Source organism: Pungitius pungitius, chromosome 5, assembly GCF_949316345.1.
Source record: "Pungitius pungitius chromosome 5, fPunPun2.1, whole genome shotgun sequence".
Taxonomy (NCBI): domain Eukaryota; kingdom Metazoa; phylum Chordata; class Actinopteri; order Perciformes; family Gasterosteidae; genus Pungitius; species Pungitius pungitius.
In genome coordinates, this window is record NC_084904.1 from 345,484 (window position 1) to 360,322 (window position 14,839).

Here is a 14,839-nt window from a genome sequence, read left to right on the forward strand (position 1 = left end):
TTGAACCTATTCTGGCTCAATTTAAAAAAAAGTAGTTTGAAACTCCTTCATATTAAATCGTAACGTATCACCTGTAGGCTTTAAAGGACCCACATCAGCATACGTTTAGATCGTTTAGATCTAAAATCACCACATTCTTTATTATGGAACTTTTCACCCGTCCTTAGGGTGGAGGGGCTGGAAAACGGTACGGTGAAGCGCGCCCCCACACAGGAACGCGCACGCAAGGTTACGGTGCTGAACCACCTGACCAGCTTCGGGGATTTTGGTTGGCAGTGTTGGCCTTGGAGCGTTGAACAACGGCGCGGTGGGTCACGTGACAGCATCTGCTGCTGCTGGCTGAGCGAAGCGTGTTAGCAGGTAAAATAAATAATACGATGTGTTGTTCTAATGGATTTTAACCGAGAGCCTATTGAACGACCCAAGTGTCTTATAACTTTTACAATAACGTATGGAAAACCGACCAGTCGATTCAGAGAAACCTTTCCTCTTCTTTGGTGGTTAGCTAGCTAGCTAACAAACTAGCTAGTCAGCTAGCTAAGTCACCAGCGTTGTATCCGTAAGTTGCTCTGGGGCTGCATTTATTGTATGCAGACGGGCCGTTCACATGCCGGGCAATTGGCCTGCTGCTAATACCTGTGGTAGCTTAACACGAATGCGTCTTTCGTCAACTTTTCATACCTATATACAGTATTGCATTCAAAGCACCCAACGTCACCTTTCGACAGCGGTCGTTTTGATGTTATTAAACAAGCGACGATTGTCGCTTTTTTAGTATGTTCTAAAATTACATTCGGTGTAGCTTTTTTATTGGTTAACACAAAGGGTACGTCGTCGCACTTTGTTTATTTGTATTAGTTCCTGTGCCATAGAGCCTAACCGTAAAACGTCTTATTCGCTCACTGTTTGACTTATTGTCTAGTCACTGCGCTGATATCTTGCCATTAGATGATGCCTTTTTGTAGACTATTACCGTGTGTATGGTCCACGGAACAAAGACGAGCGCTAGCTAGCGTGAGCTAACGTTAGTTGACCTAACTGTTAGCTAGCTAGCGCAGATGTGAACTTAGCAACTCGTGTTTCCACCTCAGCTTCTTGAAACGTTCACCCTAAATATAGTTAACGGCTGTGTCATAATCTACGTTGGCTAGGGAATTCACTTGAATAATCAATACTTTTAAATGTTGCGTTATATAACTGACTAAAACCGTGTATTTTCTGTTGGCCAACGATTCGATTATCAGACAATATGATCACGGCCGATCGTTCTTATTTGTTTGGTTCCCTTGCTAACAAATTGTAAATTACATTATCTAAAACTAGGGACTGAATTTAATATATAATCAACCCACAGTAAGTGCTTTCGATTTCCGTTCACCCCGTTTTGTCTCTCATAAAGCCCAGGTTCCTTTGCTGTTAAGTTAACGTTACTCATCACTTCTACTCAAATGCCAAATGGTTTTTGCCGAACTGACTTCGTTAATGTGGTGAAGTTTTATAATTAACGGCACCACAGCATAGGCTGTTGCATACTTGCTGTGTTTTTGTGTGGGAGACTGAGGGAGGAGTGTAAGGTGACACCCGGACTGTTCCCTTTTGGCTGGCTAAATTTAACTGGAGTGTTGGTGGGCGACAGATGGGGTTATAGTCTTACATGGTACACTTGACAGGGAGTCTGAGTTCACTTCATTCTGCTGGCATTAGACATTTATTCAGTATTGTATTTGACATGGAGTTGAGATTGAATTTAACGCACAGGTATATGTGACTTTACTTTGCCTCTGTTCCCTCTTCCCCAGATTTTTCTATTTTGTACATACATTGTTTTGTGTATATACTGTATATGATGACTTCAGTGGTCAGCAATCAAGCCCGAGGGACGCGGGATGGCACAGCGTCCATGACCACACAGACAACACAGCCACAGAAAGCAAAACAGGTGGGTTTTGACCATTGAGTTGCAGCCAGGACTAATAGTCACGCCCAACTGGAATACAGTCTGTCCTTTTTATTATGTCACACAATCACAAGGTTTAATCCCATAGTTTTGATGTTCTTTGGATAGTACCTTTTTTGTATTGGATGTAAAATATAATTTCACACTCCTCCATTGTAAAAGTCTGCAGATTAACATGCTTTAAGAAGCAAGTTTAGGGAGAACTTGTCGTTGGCACTAATTCCTAATAATATATCAGGGCAAGAGTTGATTCAGCTGTCAAAGCAGAATTAAGACATGAGATGATGGACACGTTTTTTTATCACTTCAAAGCTGAAGACGATGTGAGAATCTGAAGAAATTAATTGAACAAGCAAACCAAGATTACGTTTTTAATGATCTGGTATGTGCATGATGACAGCGGCACTACAGGTATTTTGTATAGCAGGAATTGGGGGCGGACAGGTTATCTGAACACACTGAGATTTTTAATTATGAATTAAAACACAAACTACAGTTCAATTAATTTTGCGTTTTTATTTTTATAAAGCCGATGAATAACTGCAGAGTATCTTAAATAGGCAAACTATTGGATTCAAAATCTCGACCATATTTGCTGCCTGGTTGGTTTTTCTAACTGAACTGTTTGTTTTACCAGGCCACAGCAGAACAGATTCGCTTAGCCCAAGTGATCTACGACAAAAATGATACAGATTTTGAAGACAAAGTCAAACAGGTAATGTGTTTGAACGTACATACCAGTTTACCTGCGTAGCTTCATGAAATTCTTGGATAATTAAGACCCTTAATTGCCCTGAGTGGTGATCTGACTGGTTGTATTTTGGTTTGGCACAACCCAGCTGATTGAGGTAACTGGGAAAGCTCCGGATGAGTGCGTGGTAGCCCTCCATGACTGCAACGAAGATGTAAATAAAGCCATCAACTTTCTGCTGGAGAGCACCTCTGACACCGTAAGATTTTCTGTAATCATGCACAAACCGTATTCATGTGTACATTTAATGCGTGCAGGTTTTTGCAGAAACTAAAATGCCATAAATGTGCACAATTGTCAACACAGTACAGCTGTACTTTATGTATTAACTTCATTATCTGGCTTGCCTCCGTCAGAACTCATGGGAGACTGTGGGGAAGAAGCGTACTCTGGGAAAAGAAGGAGGACCCTCGGAGATAAAGGAGAGCAGGGAGAAGAAAGGAGAGAGGGAGGCCAGTCGTGCACGTGGAGCGTCCAACAGGAGGGGAAGAGGCATTAGCAGAGGGCGCGAAGGTAAGAAATAGAACAAATTCATATCTTGTCTGGATTGTGTAAATATGTTTGTTACTTGCAAGTCCCTTTATTTAAAGTCTCCGAGGGCTTTATCAAAGTTCAGTGTTAATGAGTGTTCTTCTGTATCTTGTTGAATTGCAGGTCGGATAGAGGAGAATGGGTTTGAGGTGGCTCCTGGAGAGAGGGGGGGGGACCGTGGGCGCAGAGGGAGGGGCAGAGGTGAGCCACACCGAAAATCAACCTCTTTAGTTTATTGAATGCACATTTGGTCTTTTTGCTATACTGTAACAAAATTGAAATATTGGAATGTTATTTGCAATGGGGTATCTATTGTAACCATTTCTTCCCATACTCTTGTCCCAATAATGTAAGGCAGATTTTTTTTATATTGTCTGTTTTTTGTTCAACGGGATATTTACATAGGGAATTGTCTCAGATGTTGATCTTTTATGTTTTGCTGATGTAGCTTGCAACATATCTATTTGTATCTACAAGCATTTAGAGTATTGCCACACTCAGGCTGTGTGGAATGAGTCCCAGCAGCTGCTTGCGTGCATGTGTAGTGGGACGTCATTGATAGAAGAAATCGGAGACGGTGAAAAGGCATAGAATCTGACTGGATTTGCAGACGTTTTTTGTAAAACGAATTATCCAGGATTGGTGGGGTCAAAAAAGGCCTTCAGATTACATCGTATCAGACTGCTTATGATGTAGTAACACTGAATAAATGTATTCCTTTAGCTTGTCGTACCTGATTGCTGTTGAATGTTCACTGTAAAAATCAAAATCTTGACTTAAAGATATTCTTTTGCTAAAAGGTGTTGTTGCTGAAACCAGTCAGTTACCTTAGTTGGACTATACAGATATAATGTGATGACATTTTGATGTGCTTAGCACCTAAGACGTTGCACTGTATTAATAGTTTACTAATTGAATGCGGTCTTAAAGCAATGGAAGATTTTACAAAGTCAATGAAAAGGGTTGTATTGTCTTTCTTGTTATAACTAAATGACCTCAAAACTACTTGGTAAACCTTGGAAAACTGCCTAATGACAAGTTGAAGCTACTTGTCAACTGTGGTCCTGTGGTTGTTCTGTGTCCTCAGGGGCTGGGGTTCGTGGTAGAGGAAGAGCAGCTGCTGGCAACCGGTTCTCTTCCCAGGGAATGGGGTAAGAATGTCTTTAATTAAAATCTTAAGCCTGAACTATGATCTGGAGGTTGTGATGCTGATTACAAGCACATATCTTAAAAAACATGTGGATAAATAGTTTCTGAACCTTCTCATTTGGTAGCAACAATGGACCAGATGGTGTATTCAATTTTACTTACTGTCTCCTCTTTTCCTTTTTTCATTTGCTTTTTTCCACTCCCTCCTACTTTTAGCACCTTCAATCCTGCAGACTACTCGGCCAACGCTCGAGCTCGCCAGGATGCATGGGAGGGCAATGACACTGCTGAGGGAACTGGTAAAGAATATAATATGTTGTTTTTTTAGATCGCATTTACCTATTTGCGCTAGAGCTGCTTCATTTTCAGATTAAAAGTATTTACCTACCCTTGTTGTAGAAGATGTAAAAACAATTAATACATTTGAGCATGTAGAGTGCTATATTTTGTTTCCATGCTTTAGAGTGGTTAATGGTTGCTGAAAACACGAGTATTTGCGAACATGGGAACACTAATTTGGCTGCTGTTCTGTTTTGTGTTTTTTAGGAACATGGGAAGGCAATGTGGAGGACTGGGCTGCAGAGGAATGGAATGAGGACGTAAGACAAACATTTGAATCATCTGAAATGGCATTTAGATTACTTTAGATTGAGGGTATAGAAAAGGTTTGTTAATGTGGCTTGTTTTGAATCTGCACTGTCCTGGTTGGACATGATTGATTGGTCATATCATTGTGGCTCTTGATGGTTTTTGTACTATATGCTGATATAAATCTAATGGATGCCTGTGTTTCCACTTCCTGTCTGTTTCAGTTGTCTGAGACCAAAGTATTCACTGCTTCCTCTCCTCCAGTGAACCACAACACACCTGGACCCAAGTAAGCCTCCTGCTCAAAGTCCACACCACTTCAAACAATACAGAAAACACCCTTTATTTTGAGTATACTTACATTTTTTCTTATTTTCTCCTTTCTTCCACACACCCACACTTCCTGGTTGCTTGTCTTTTGCTCTGCCTCAGTGCGGACGTGGCTTCAGGGATTTCTATGGACTCTGACATGGAAGCCGTAGTTGATGGCCCCTCAGCGGAGCATCTGGGCCAAAGTTTGGTGTTCACCAATTCCCACCACAATGGACGCACTGCAACACACAGCTACGCGCACGCCACAGCCAACAGCTATGCCCATGCCGCCTCTGCTAGTACCCACTATGCACATGCCGCACTGGTAAAGACACCCCCACATGTGCAAGCACCAGAAACATATAAAGGTGTTATGTGCCTTCCCACTAATACTGGTGTATTCAGTACTTGTTCTGCTTCTCTCATCCCCCCAGTCCTCGGTCCTGGGTTCTGGTTTTGGGTCCTTGAATGCGAGTAAGCCAACACCTACCTCTGACATCAGGACATCAGAGCAGCTGAACGGCCCTCGACTCGGACAGAGGGCCAGTCAGATGTTGGGCGACGGCAGCAACAATAGTGTTTCCAAAGATGCGGGGGCCCCGCTGATACAGAACCCTGTTCGAGCGTTCTCTCCAGCTCAAGAAGTTAAGGCTCGGAGAATGGAAACTGGCCCTGTTACTCCCCAACACAGTAAGATTTAACTTCTCAAAGTAAATTATATTAAACCTTAACTAACTGCTCTCACAGTGCACAGTGGTGCAATGGGTATACATTAATACATATGTATCTCCCCTTTCTCCAGTGGATATGAAGCTTCAACCCGAGCCATCAGCAGTGCTCGGCCAGCTGGCCCAGCGGCAACAGTCCTCCATCCTTCCCACAACGGATTCTCTGGGCCTATCTCGTGCTCCACAGGTCCCCACACCACCAGGTAGGGCTGCAAGACTGTGTCACACAATGCCAATCAAGTAGAGCTGCACGGATCAATTGGTTACGGAAACCAAATGGCTTATAGCTGACGTGGCATGATCAGTCTTTTTTTTCACATTTTATATATGTGGTCCAGCGTAAAAGTTTCATGGTTGCACTTGGCCTCACAGACTTTATATGCCAAACTGAATCTGCAAGTTGGATGGTTAAGATATTGGAATTAGCCATCATATCTTTCATCTTTTGTTCCTCCTAATGACATAGTCTCTCTCCTACAGGCCATGAGTCCTCCTTTCCTCCTTTACGAGATGGCGCTTCTCCAAGAGCGAAGATGGCCTTCATGGATAATTCTGTCACAGAACTCCCTCACCGGCAGCTCAAGACTCAGAGACGCAGAGTTCCTCCTTCTTCAAAGGTAGGTTATACTGATATCTGAACTTCTCTGTCAGACAAAGTCAGTGGGATAACCTACATGCCAAAAGAACAATGTTACTTGGTGGACATTGTAGGAACGGAGTCTTTAATAATTTGTCACATAGTGGATAAGACAACCAGCTATATGTAGGACCTGGTGTATTCTGGTCTTCTCCCAAACATAGAAGTAATTCATATAAGCATCTTTTTCAAAGCACCTCAATTAACAGAACTGACTCCTTCTCTTAGTTGACGCTTTTCAGCATATCCATAAAATGCATTTTAGGAGATAACTCTTTTTTTGCCCTAAAAAATACCTGTGCACACATTTAAGCATCATGATTACGTCAACATTTTATGGTATGGAAGTAATTCAAATCCAATTCAGAGTTATTGGAAAAGGTATATCCATGTTCTACTTATTTCCTACTTTGTCTTCTCAGATCCCTGCGTCAGCAGTGGAGATGCCGGGCTCCGCTGATATACCTGGCTTGAATGTTCAGTTTGGTGCTCTCGACTTTGGCTCTGAGGCTGGTAGTGGAAGTGTAGACCTGGCACATACAGAGCCAGCCAGGGAAAAAGCCCAAACTCAGGGCTCCGCTCCAGTACCCATGCCTGTTACTACACAGCAGCCACAGAGCAGCTTGTTCTCCAAACCAGGACCTGTGAGGTGTGTGTTTACACTGAATTATTACATATTATTGTGTCTGTTCCACATGTCTTTGGGCAGATCATAATTAATGAGGTCATAAGCTCTGGTAACTGGTAGCTGATAATGATGATACTGATAAAAAAGTATAGCCAGTAATAGAACGTCCTGCTTCTAAAACATTCTTTGTATGTTCATCTTTCCTCGTTGTGAACAGTGAACACATGAACAGCTTACCCACCTTGCCAATGGCTGTATCAGATCCCAGCTTCCCCTCACCATCCTTGGGTTTGCCTAGTGCCACGCCCTCCCCCTCCATCGGTCTACCCAGTGCAGCCGCCCCACCCTCTTCTATAGCCCTTTCCGCAGCCAGCCGTGTGGAGAGTAGTGGTCCAAGGTCCCTGCCAGCTCATCTGGGCTTCTCTCAGACCAAAGATGCCACCTCAGCTGCTGCTCTCACGGTGACGATTAATCTTATTTGTGAATGCATAAGTGACTCGAATGAAAAGAGGCTGTTGACCTCTGGTAATTTCCCTGTTACTCCTCAAAAGCTCAATATCTTCTTAACACCTGACATAAAGCTGAAGATTATTTCCTCCTCTCATAGAATGGCTACAGTGCCATGAAGACACAGAGCACACAGGACAGTAAGTACCTTTTCATCTTTTGATTCCTCCTTGACCCGTTTAACATCAGCAAAACAAACGTACACCAAATTATTTTTTTAAACAGCGTCTAGAACAATCAAAGCAGAGTCTCCCGTGATGACGAGTGAGCCCGGCCACCACATCCCTTCGCCTGCACTTACACCATCCCACTCAACATCCATCCCCTCGCTCAGCAGGTAAGGATGCTTCAAACGGTGTCTTTTAATATTCCACATTGATTCTTTTTTTTTTTTTTGGGTCCTTTGTCTGGAGATGATGATGTTTACAAGCACATATCCTAAAACTCATGTGGAAATATACTTCACTGAATCTCCTCTTTGTGCGCATGTTTCCTTGATGAAGAGCGTATGTCGCTTGAATTTAAGCTGGCTGACAAAATATTTTTACTCTCTGTAGTCATGTGACCAGTGCTCACTCGGCAGGCTCCGCTCTCGCCACAAGCGCGTCCCACACGGTAAGTGTGCATGCAGACACAAGTTAATAAAACAAACATACAACATTGTGGAACAATTGTGGAACAAGAATTTACACTTATTGTGCATCTGGGTTGTTTGAGTGAAATACTTTTCTGCTAATATCTGATGCTTTGAGAAAAGCATACCTGTGGAATTGCAGCTTCTTCTCACACAGCCTTTCTGCTCTTGTCATGTGACCATCAGATGAGTAATGTAGAGAACATCAGTGGCAACCTCCATGCCTTTTCTTCGTCGTCGTCCAGTCAAGCTGTTGATTCAAGTCCATCAGCTCACCTGGCGGTTAGCGGCTCAGTCCCCAATGGTCTGCACCCATCTGGAGCACCTGGATTAACTCCTAATGGCACAAACCCCCAACTCTCTGCTGCAGGCAGCCGCACGGGACCCCTGCTCACCACAACTTCTGGTAGGCTAATAGACAGAAGATTCTTAGCATCATAGCATCGTAGAATCAAATTGACCTCCTCGCTAAATCAAGCGCCTCTGACTTTGCGTTCACACCAAAAGCAAAGCAAATTTTTTTGCTTTTTTTTTTGCACATTGTAGTGGAAATTTGTGGATTAAGTAATAAATACTTAAATACATGCTGTAAGTATAGACAGCTGCAAAGAAACAGATTGTTCCTTCTCCCTCAGACGAGTAGGAAGATCTGACAAAGCTCCTTGGTGTAGAAGCTTTAATACACATCAGAGGTTTGTGTTGTCCAATCAGAAGACACCCCTGTACAAGGGAATTTCAGTAGGAAACCCAGATGTCGTAGGAAAACATCCTGTCCCTCCATTAATGTGACTCAGGCAATCATATGCAGACAGACAGAAGGAAAAAGTATACATTGGTTCCAGCTGTAAAAACAGTTCAGGTTAGTTTTCCCAACAAGGTCAGAGTTTCTGAGAGAAACAATGTGCAGATCAAAACTTCTACCCCAACATCACTACCTGGCATTAGCAAGCTGCTGAAAGTGTACTATATGAATATGCATGCCGCTTTGGGTTTTTAATAACTAACCGTGGAAGGCCTAGCTGGCTTTACAGGAACAATGTCATCCATAATCTTACTGTCTTTCATCTCAACGTCAGGTGATGTTGGGATTAGTTTTTCCAAAAAGTTTGGTAACGTGTAACCAGGAGGGCAATAGGTAACACTGTGGGTTCTATGGTCGTTTTAAAGATTGATTCCTCTTGAGCTCTTTTGACACACATAACTGCTATACAGATCCATTCAAATTTAGCATAATCAATTTATGTCTGCAATACTATGTCATTTCAAAATTGCTCTTTACTTTTCCAGGTAAAGCGCCTCCCAACTTGGCCCAAGGAGTGCCGCCTCTCTTGGCCAATCAGTACATCATGGGCCCTGGTGGCTTGCTCCCTGCTTACCCGGTAGGTATACACTTGTAAAATGAAAATTATATTTTTATATATTGCAGATTTTTTTTTTTTTTTTTTATCAAGGAAAAGTTTGACAAATTGCGCTATAAAATATTAGCATCACCATGACTTGAGCATTCTATAGTTCAGAATTTTTTTTTTTTAATTGGCATTGCCATTTTGAAGATGTAAAGCAGTGAGGCCTGTGTTTACATTACATGTCATTTAACTGACACTTTTATCCAAAGCGACTTGCATTACATTTTGCCCGTGGAGCAATTAGGGGTGAGGTGTCTTGCTCAGGGACACTTCGACATGGCACATGGGGCAGCCGGGATTCGAACCACCAACCCTGAGGTTCCCGGCGCATCACACTACTCCATGTGCCACCATCTCCATTTGTGGATACCTTAATTGAACTATTATGGCAGCAGGTTTACTCCTTATGTCAGTGTTGATGATGACTGTGTTTTAGTAGGTTCTGATCAAACATGATATCTAAGACACTGACTAAAGCTGAGCAGAAGCTTTTAATGGGCGAAGCATATGACGAGTTGAGCTTGCTGGCAACAGACAATCCAGCTGGTACTTATCACTGATTCGGTTCTGTTATTGTTTCAACAGCAGATCTACGGATACGAGGATTTGCAAATGCTGCAGTCTCGCCTTCCTATCGTGAGTACTTTTCTGTCCTATACCCTATGTTACTGTTACTATATTATTCTGGTAAACCAGTGATGGATTTTGAATTTGTTCTCCTGTATGTTACATTCCTGCTACCTTTAAGTAGACCAAGCACTAATTATATTATTTGCTGTCTTTTTACACAGGATTATTATGGTTTAACATTCCCTGGTACTACAGCTGCAATGCCTGGAAGAGAGAGTCTGGCCAATAATCCATATTCTGGTAAGTGAGATGTTATTATGTTGTCTGACTTTGTCTGCTAAATTTGTTTTGGGCTCACACTTAGCAATTGAATTACTTCCTGTTTCATTCATGGCTGCCACTTTTGTACTTCAATATATTATGTTTTGCATAACTGGTTCGATCTGTGTGAGTTTAATGGGCAAAATCAGTTTTATCTTCTCTGCTTTCATTTTTTTTTTTTGTCCAGGTGAAGCAACAAAATTTGGCAGGAATGATTCGTCATCTCCAGCTCCTCAAACCAGCATGTCTACAGCTGGGGTGCAGCCCCAGCCCCAACAAGCGCCGCAGACAGGAACACAGGGGCAAGGCCAGGGGCAGCAAACGCAGAACCAGGCCTTCCTCAACCCCCCTCTGCCCCCAGGCTACGGATACACTGGTAAGGAAAAGTATAACGCGTAATTAGCATGACGTAGTGTAACCTTTTCTTCTTTTTTTTTCTATTCTTAGTGTTGATGATGACTGTTTTAGTAGGTTCTGATCAAACATGATATCTCTGAAACTCACTGAAACACTGACGCTTAAAATGGGTGAAGCATGTAACAAAAGATCTTTGCACTGGAAGATTTAAAAAAGAAAAAAAAAAATTACGTCCAACTTTACAGGTCTGCCGTACTATGCTGGTGTCCCGGGGGTTCCCTCAGCCTTCCAGTACGGCCCAACCGTCTTTGTGCCTCCTACTTCTGCCAAACAACCTACAATGGGCCTGGCCAACCCTTCCAATCAGTATCACCAACAGCATCAGCCCAGCTATGGACAGCATGCATATGGCGCAGGTAAGACCAGGTCAAAACTAGACTGCTGTCAATCATCTGATGTTTTAAAAACAAGGGATTTAAAAGCTCCCACGTGTATAGTTATATTCAATAGTTTCAATTCAGCGTTTAATGTGATATGAATTATGACACTATGCAAACTATCACCGCAACTTGCCACAAAAAGTAGCCCTGACTATTATTACTTGATCGACTTCTAGTTATGGGGACATTTCTTAAGTGTTTGATAGACAAGCTGGCTGTCTTGAAGAAGTTGAAGACTTCAGCAGGAATGACTGGTAACAGTTTAGTAAAGGTATTTAAGCAAGATGTGTACAGGGAGGCAAAGGTGGATTACATGAACACCAAATGTTGCATGTGTGTGTGGAATCAAGCGTGTGATTTTTGCTTGTGCTGCATGCAGAGCTCAAACCCCCTGCTGAAGTTGGACCTGGCTCAATATAGACACTGCTTCCGTTTTTAGTCAGGTTACCTTACTGCCTCTCTCCCCCCTGCCCCTGTCTTTTCTCCTCCCATCCTCCTCTTGCTACACCTTCTCTTCACTTCCTGTTTCCTGTCTTTCACTTCCTACCCCACCTCTCTGTCCTTTGCTCGCTGTGCCTCCTTCTTTTTCTGTACTTCTTCTCCTTCAGCCTTTGATGACCTGTCTCAAGCCCACGGTGGGGAGTACAGTAAGGGAGGGTACGGAGGCTCTGCCCAGTCACAGGCCAAGTCAGCGGGCAGCGGCCCAGGGAAAGGTACACGCACAACACAGTCTAAGTTGGCAGGAATCCCTGTTTGGAAAAACGGACATACTAACGGATGATTCAAGTGTTCAGGAGAGAGGTGTAAATCTGCACGTTGATTGCACGTTGATGTGTACATTAAATAACAAATACTTGCAAAAAGGTGACAAAGTGAGAAATATGCACCTCCTCCCTTAATACGCTTTCTCCTACTGGCTGCCCCCCCCCCTCCTCCTACTAACAGTGTAAAAAATCTGTGACCGTTGTACTTCTCCCTTAACTCCTTTGCTTTTCTTTGTCTATTTTTCTTTACTCCCTTCCATTCCAATTCTTTTCCTTCCTATTCCCTCCTTTTCATTCTCGTCTCAGCACCAGGACTGTCAGGGTCAGGTACCAGTGGAGGAGTACCTGACATGGGAGCCTCAATCTACAGCAAAACTCAAGTGAGTGACAGTTGAATTCCTGTTTTGGTTAAAGCTCAATGCCCCTACTTGTACAATAATGCAGTAACCTCTTCTGCAAATTTACTTTTATCAAAAGTATAGAATGTCCTCTTAAGTAGTCTATTGTTTGCATTGGTAAAATATATTTATTGAAAACGGAGTTAACTGTGCCTTTAATTCATTTCTTAACCTATTTTACATGATGTACATAATCAAGTTGCCCCGTGTTCACGTTTTTAAATCTGTCTTTTTATTCTTATCTGCAGTCCTTTGATAAGCAGGGCTTTCACACGGGGACACCACCTCCCTTCAACCTGCCTTCGGCGCTGGGGGGAGGAGGGCCCCTGAACCCTGGGGGTGCTCCTGGATATGCCCCTGCTCCCTTCCTGCACATCTTGCCACCGCACCAACAGCCCCACTCTCAGCTGCTGCACCATCACCTGGCACAGGACGGACAGGTAAACAAACGTTTTTCGATTGCCTTTGATCCTTGTGTCTTCTGATCAGCTGTGACCTCATCAGATGTACTATAGAAACATGCATGCTGCAACTTAATGGGCCTTTTTAAATTATTGGTCCTAAAAACATTTTCTCCCAAAGAAGCAAAAAGTCTGACTTCATGAGACTTCACTTAGCACTCAACACACATTTGCATCGATACACTAATGGCCCCGTTAGTCAAAGCTTTCTAAACTCTAGTAGGCATCATTAAAAACAGCAGCAGTGAATGTGAGGAGAACCCTCAAAAGGTTCCTGATAGCGTTTCTTTAACTAGACAGGGCTGAAGATTTAAACATGTACGGTACACTCATTGTTTTAAACATGGGGGACTTACTGAACCTTTTGTGCGCAGGGTGGTCCTGGTCAGCGCAATCAGTCCAGCAGCATGCAGCAGAAGACCCAAGGCAGCAAGTCCAGCTATGGCAGCTCCCCCTACTGGGCCAACTGAGGAATGCCTCCCCCCAAAAGGCTGTGTGCAGGCGTGTAAAGCTAAAAGAAACACACTACCCTCATAATGAGGCCGCCGCGGCCTGCTCCCCCACCTCCTCTAGTCCTCATCCTCAAGTCTTTTGGGTTCTCTCTTTCCCCCCCCCCTTTTCAAAATTGGTTGTACATGTAAGATATTTATGTATGTATTTATATATATATATTTATATATATATATATATAAATATATATACTGTATATGTAATAGTAGATCATGAAATGTGGTTGCTATATTATTTTTGAAGGACTTTTCATTTACTTTTTCAAAACTGCAGGAAAAGATGTTACATTAAGACAAGATGAGATGATGATGGTAGAGCAATTGACGAAAATAATTATCTAAAATCTCCCTTAAGAAACCAGAAAAGTAAAAGAGCTATAGCACTGATTGTGAATGAGGACATTTCAGATAATGGGGTGGGGTTTATAACTAATTCCATCTGTTTTGTCTTTTTTCTTTTTCTTTTTTTTATACATAACTTACCAGGCTCATCCCCTAAACTTCATTTTGTATCCGTTTCCCCTTCTTGACTCTTTCCCTCCCTTCTAGAGGGCTGCTGACTCTCGTGTCAACCCCTTACCTTTAAAGACAGACATGCCCATCTAAATTTTATATTTTTATTTTATTTTAACCCGGATTTCCCTTGAAATAAAAGTTCTGAGCAGTTGGAGATTTGACTTGACTAAGTTATTTTCTGTATTTGTTTTTTCAAATGGGCTTTGTTGGAAATTCAGATCTTTCAAACCTTTTCTGGTTCATCCTTTTTACAAGATAGCAAATTAGTTTTCAGACACATGGAGCAGAGACTGACCATCAAATATGAACCATTCCCTCCACATCCAAAGCAGAAAGATGAATGATTGTGACTTTATTATATTTATATTTCATCCGAATAGCTGCATTGCAGGTTTGTGGTTACATAGAAAACTTCACTATCATTGTCTGTAATTATGTAAAACTGACACACATGGTTAAGATGAGATCATTTTTCATAACGGAAATTAAGAATTTGCATATGACAACCTCTTATCATTTCATAATGCCTTCAAATGGATCCAGCTCTAAAACCAAATATAGCCTTTTTTTTTCTTTTGCTGCAAAACCTAAATCTCTACCTTCTGTTTATTAAATTCCTGAACAAACCTTCTAGACGACAGGTTTGCAGAGAATAAGCTCTTGTTTGATAACGTG

General features: G+C 42.3%; 1 protein-coding gene across 2 annotated transcripts; it reads left to right on the forward strand.

Moving 5' to 3' along the window:
* The first annotated feature begins 211 nt into the window (after window positions 1-211).
* LOC119225047 (ubiquitin-associated protein 2-like) lies at window positions 212-14,318 on the forward strand. 2 transcript variants are annotated; one of them, XM_037482666.2, is made up of 29 exons: window positions 212-360; window positions 1,800-1,939; window positions 2,595-2,672; window positions 2,797-2,907; window positions 3,065-3,221; window positions 3,363-3,440; window positions 4,327-4,390; window positions 4,605-4,687; window positions 4,935-4,987; window positions 5,201-5,265; window positions 5,409-5,613; window positions 5,723-5,978; window positions 6,091-6,219; window positions 6,497-6,633; window positions 7,076-7,302; window positions 7,499-7,742; window positions 7,889-7,928; window positions 8,014-8,125; window positions 8,346-8,403; window positions 8,609-8,828; window positions 9,710-9,801; window positions 10,414-10,464; window positions 10,620-10,698; window positions 10,907-11,095; window positions 11,322-11,492; window positions 12,125-12,229; window positions 12,587-12,660; window positions 12,927-13,118; window positions 13,514-14,318. In XM_037482666.2, the coding sequence occupies exons 2-29, from the start codon at window positions 1,844-1,846 to the stop codon at window positions 13,607-13,609; spliced, it is 3,462 nt and encodes a 1,153-aa protein (XP_037338563.2). In that variant the 5' UTR covers window positions 212-360; window positions 1,800-1,843; the 3' UTR covers window positions 13,610-14,318. The 2 variants fall into 2 exon arrangements, with proteins under 2 accessions (XP_037338563.2, XP_037338564.2); XM_037482667.2 differs by lacking the exon at window positions 12,125-12,229.
* Window positions 14,319-14,839: the final 521 nt, after the last annotated feature.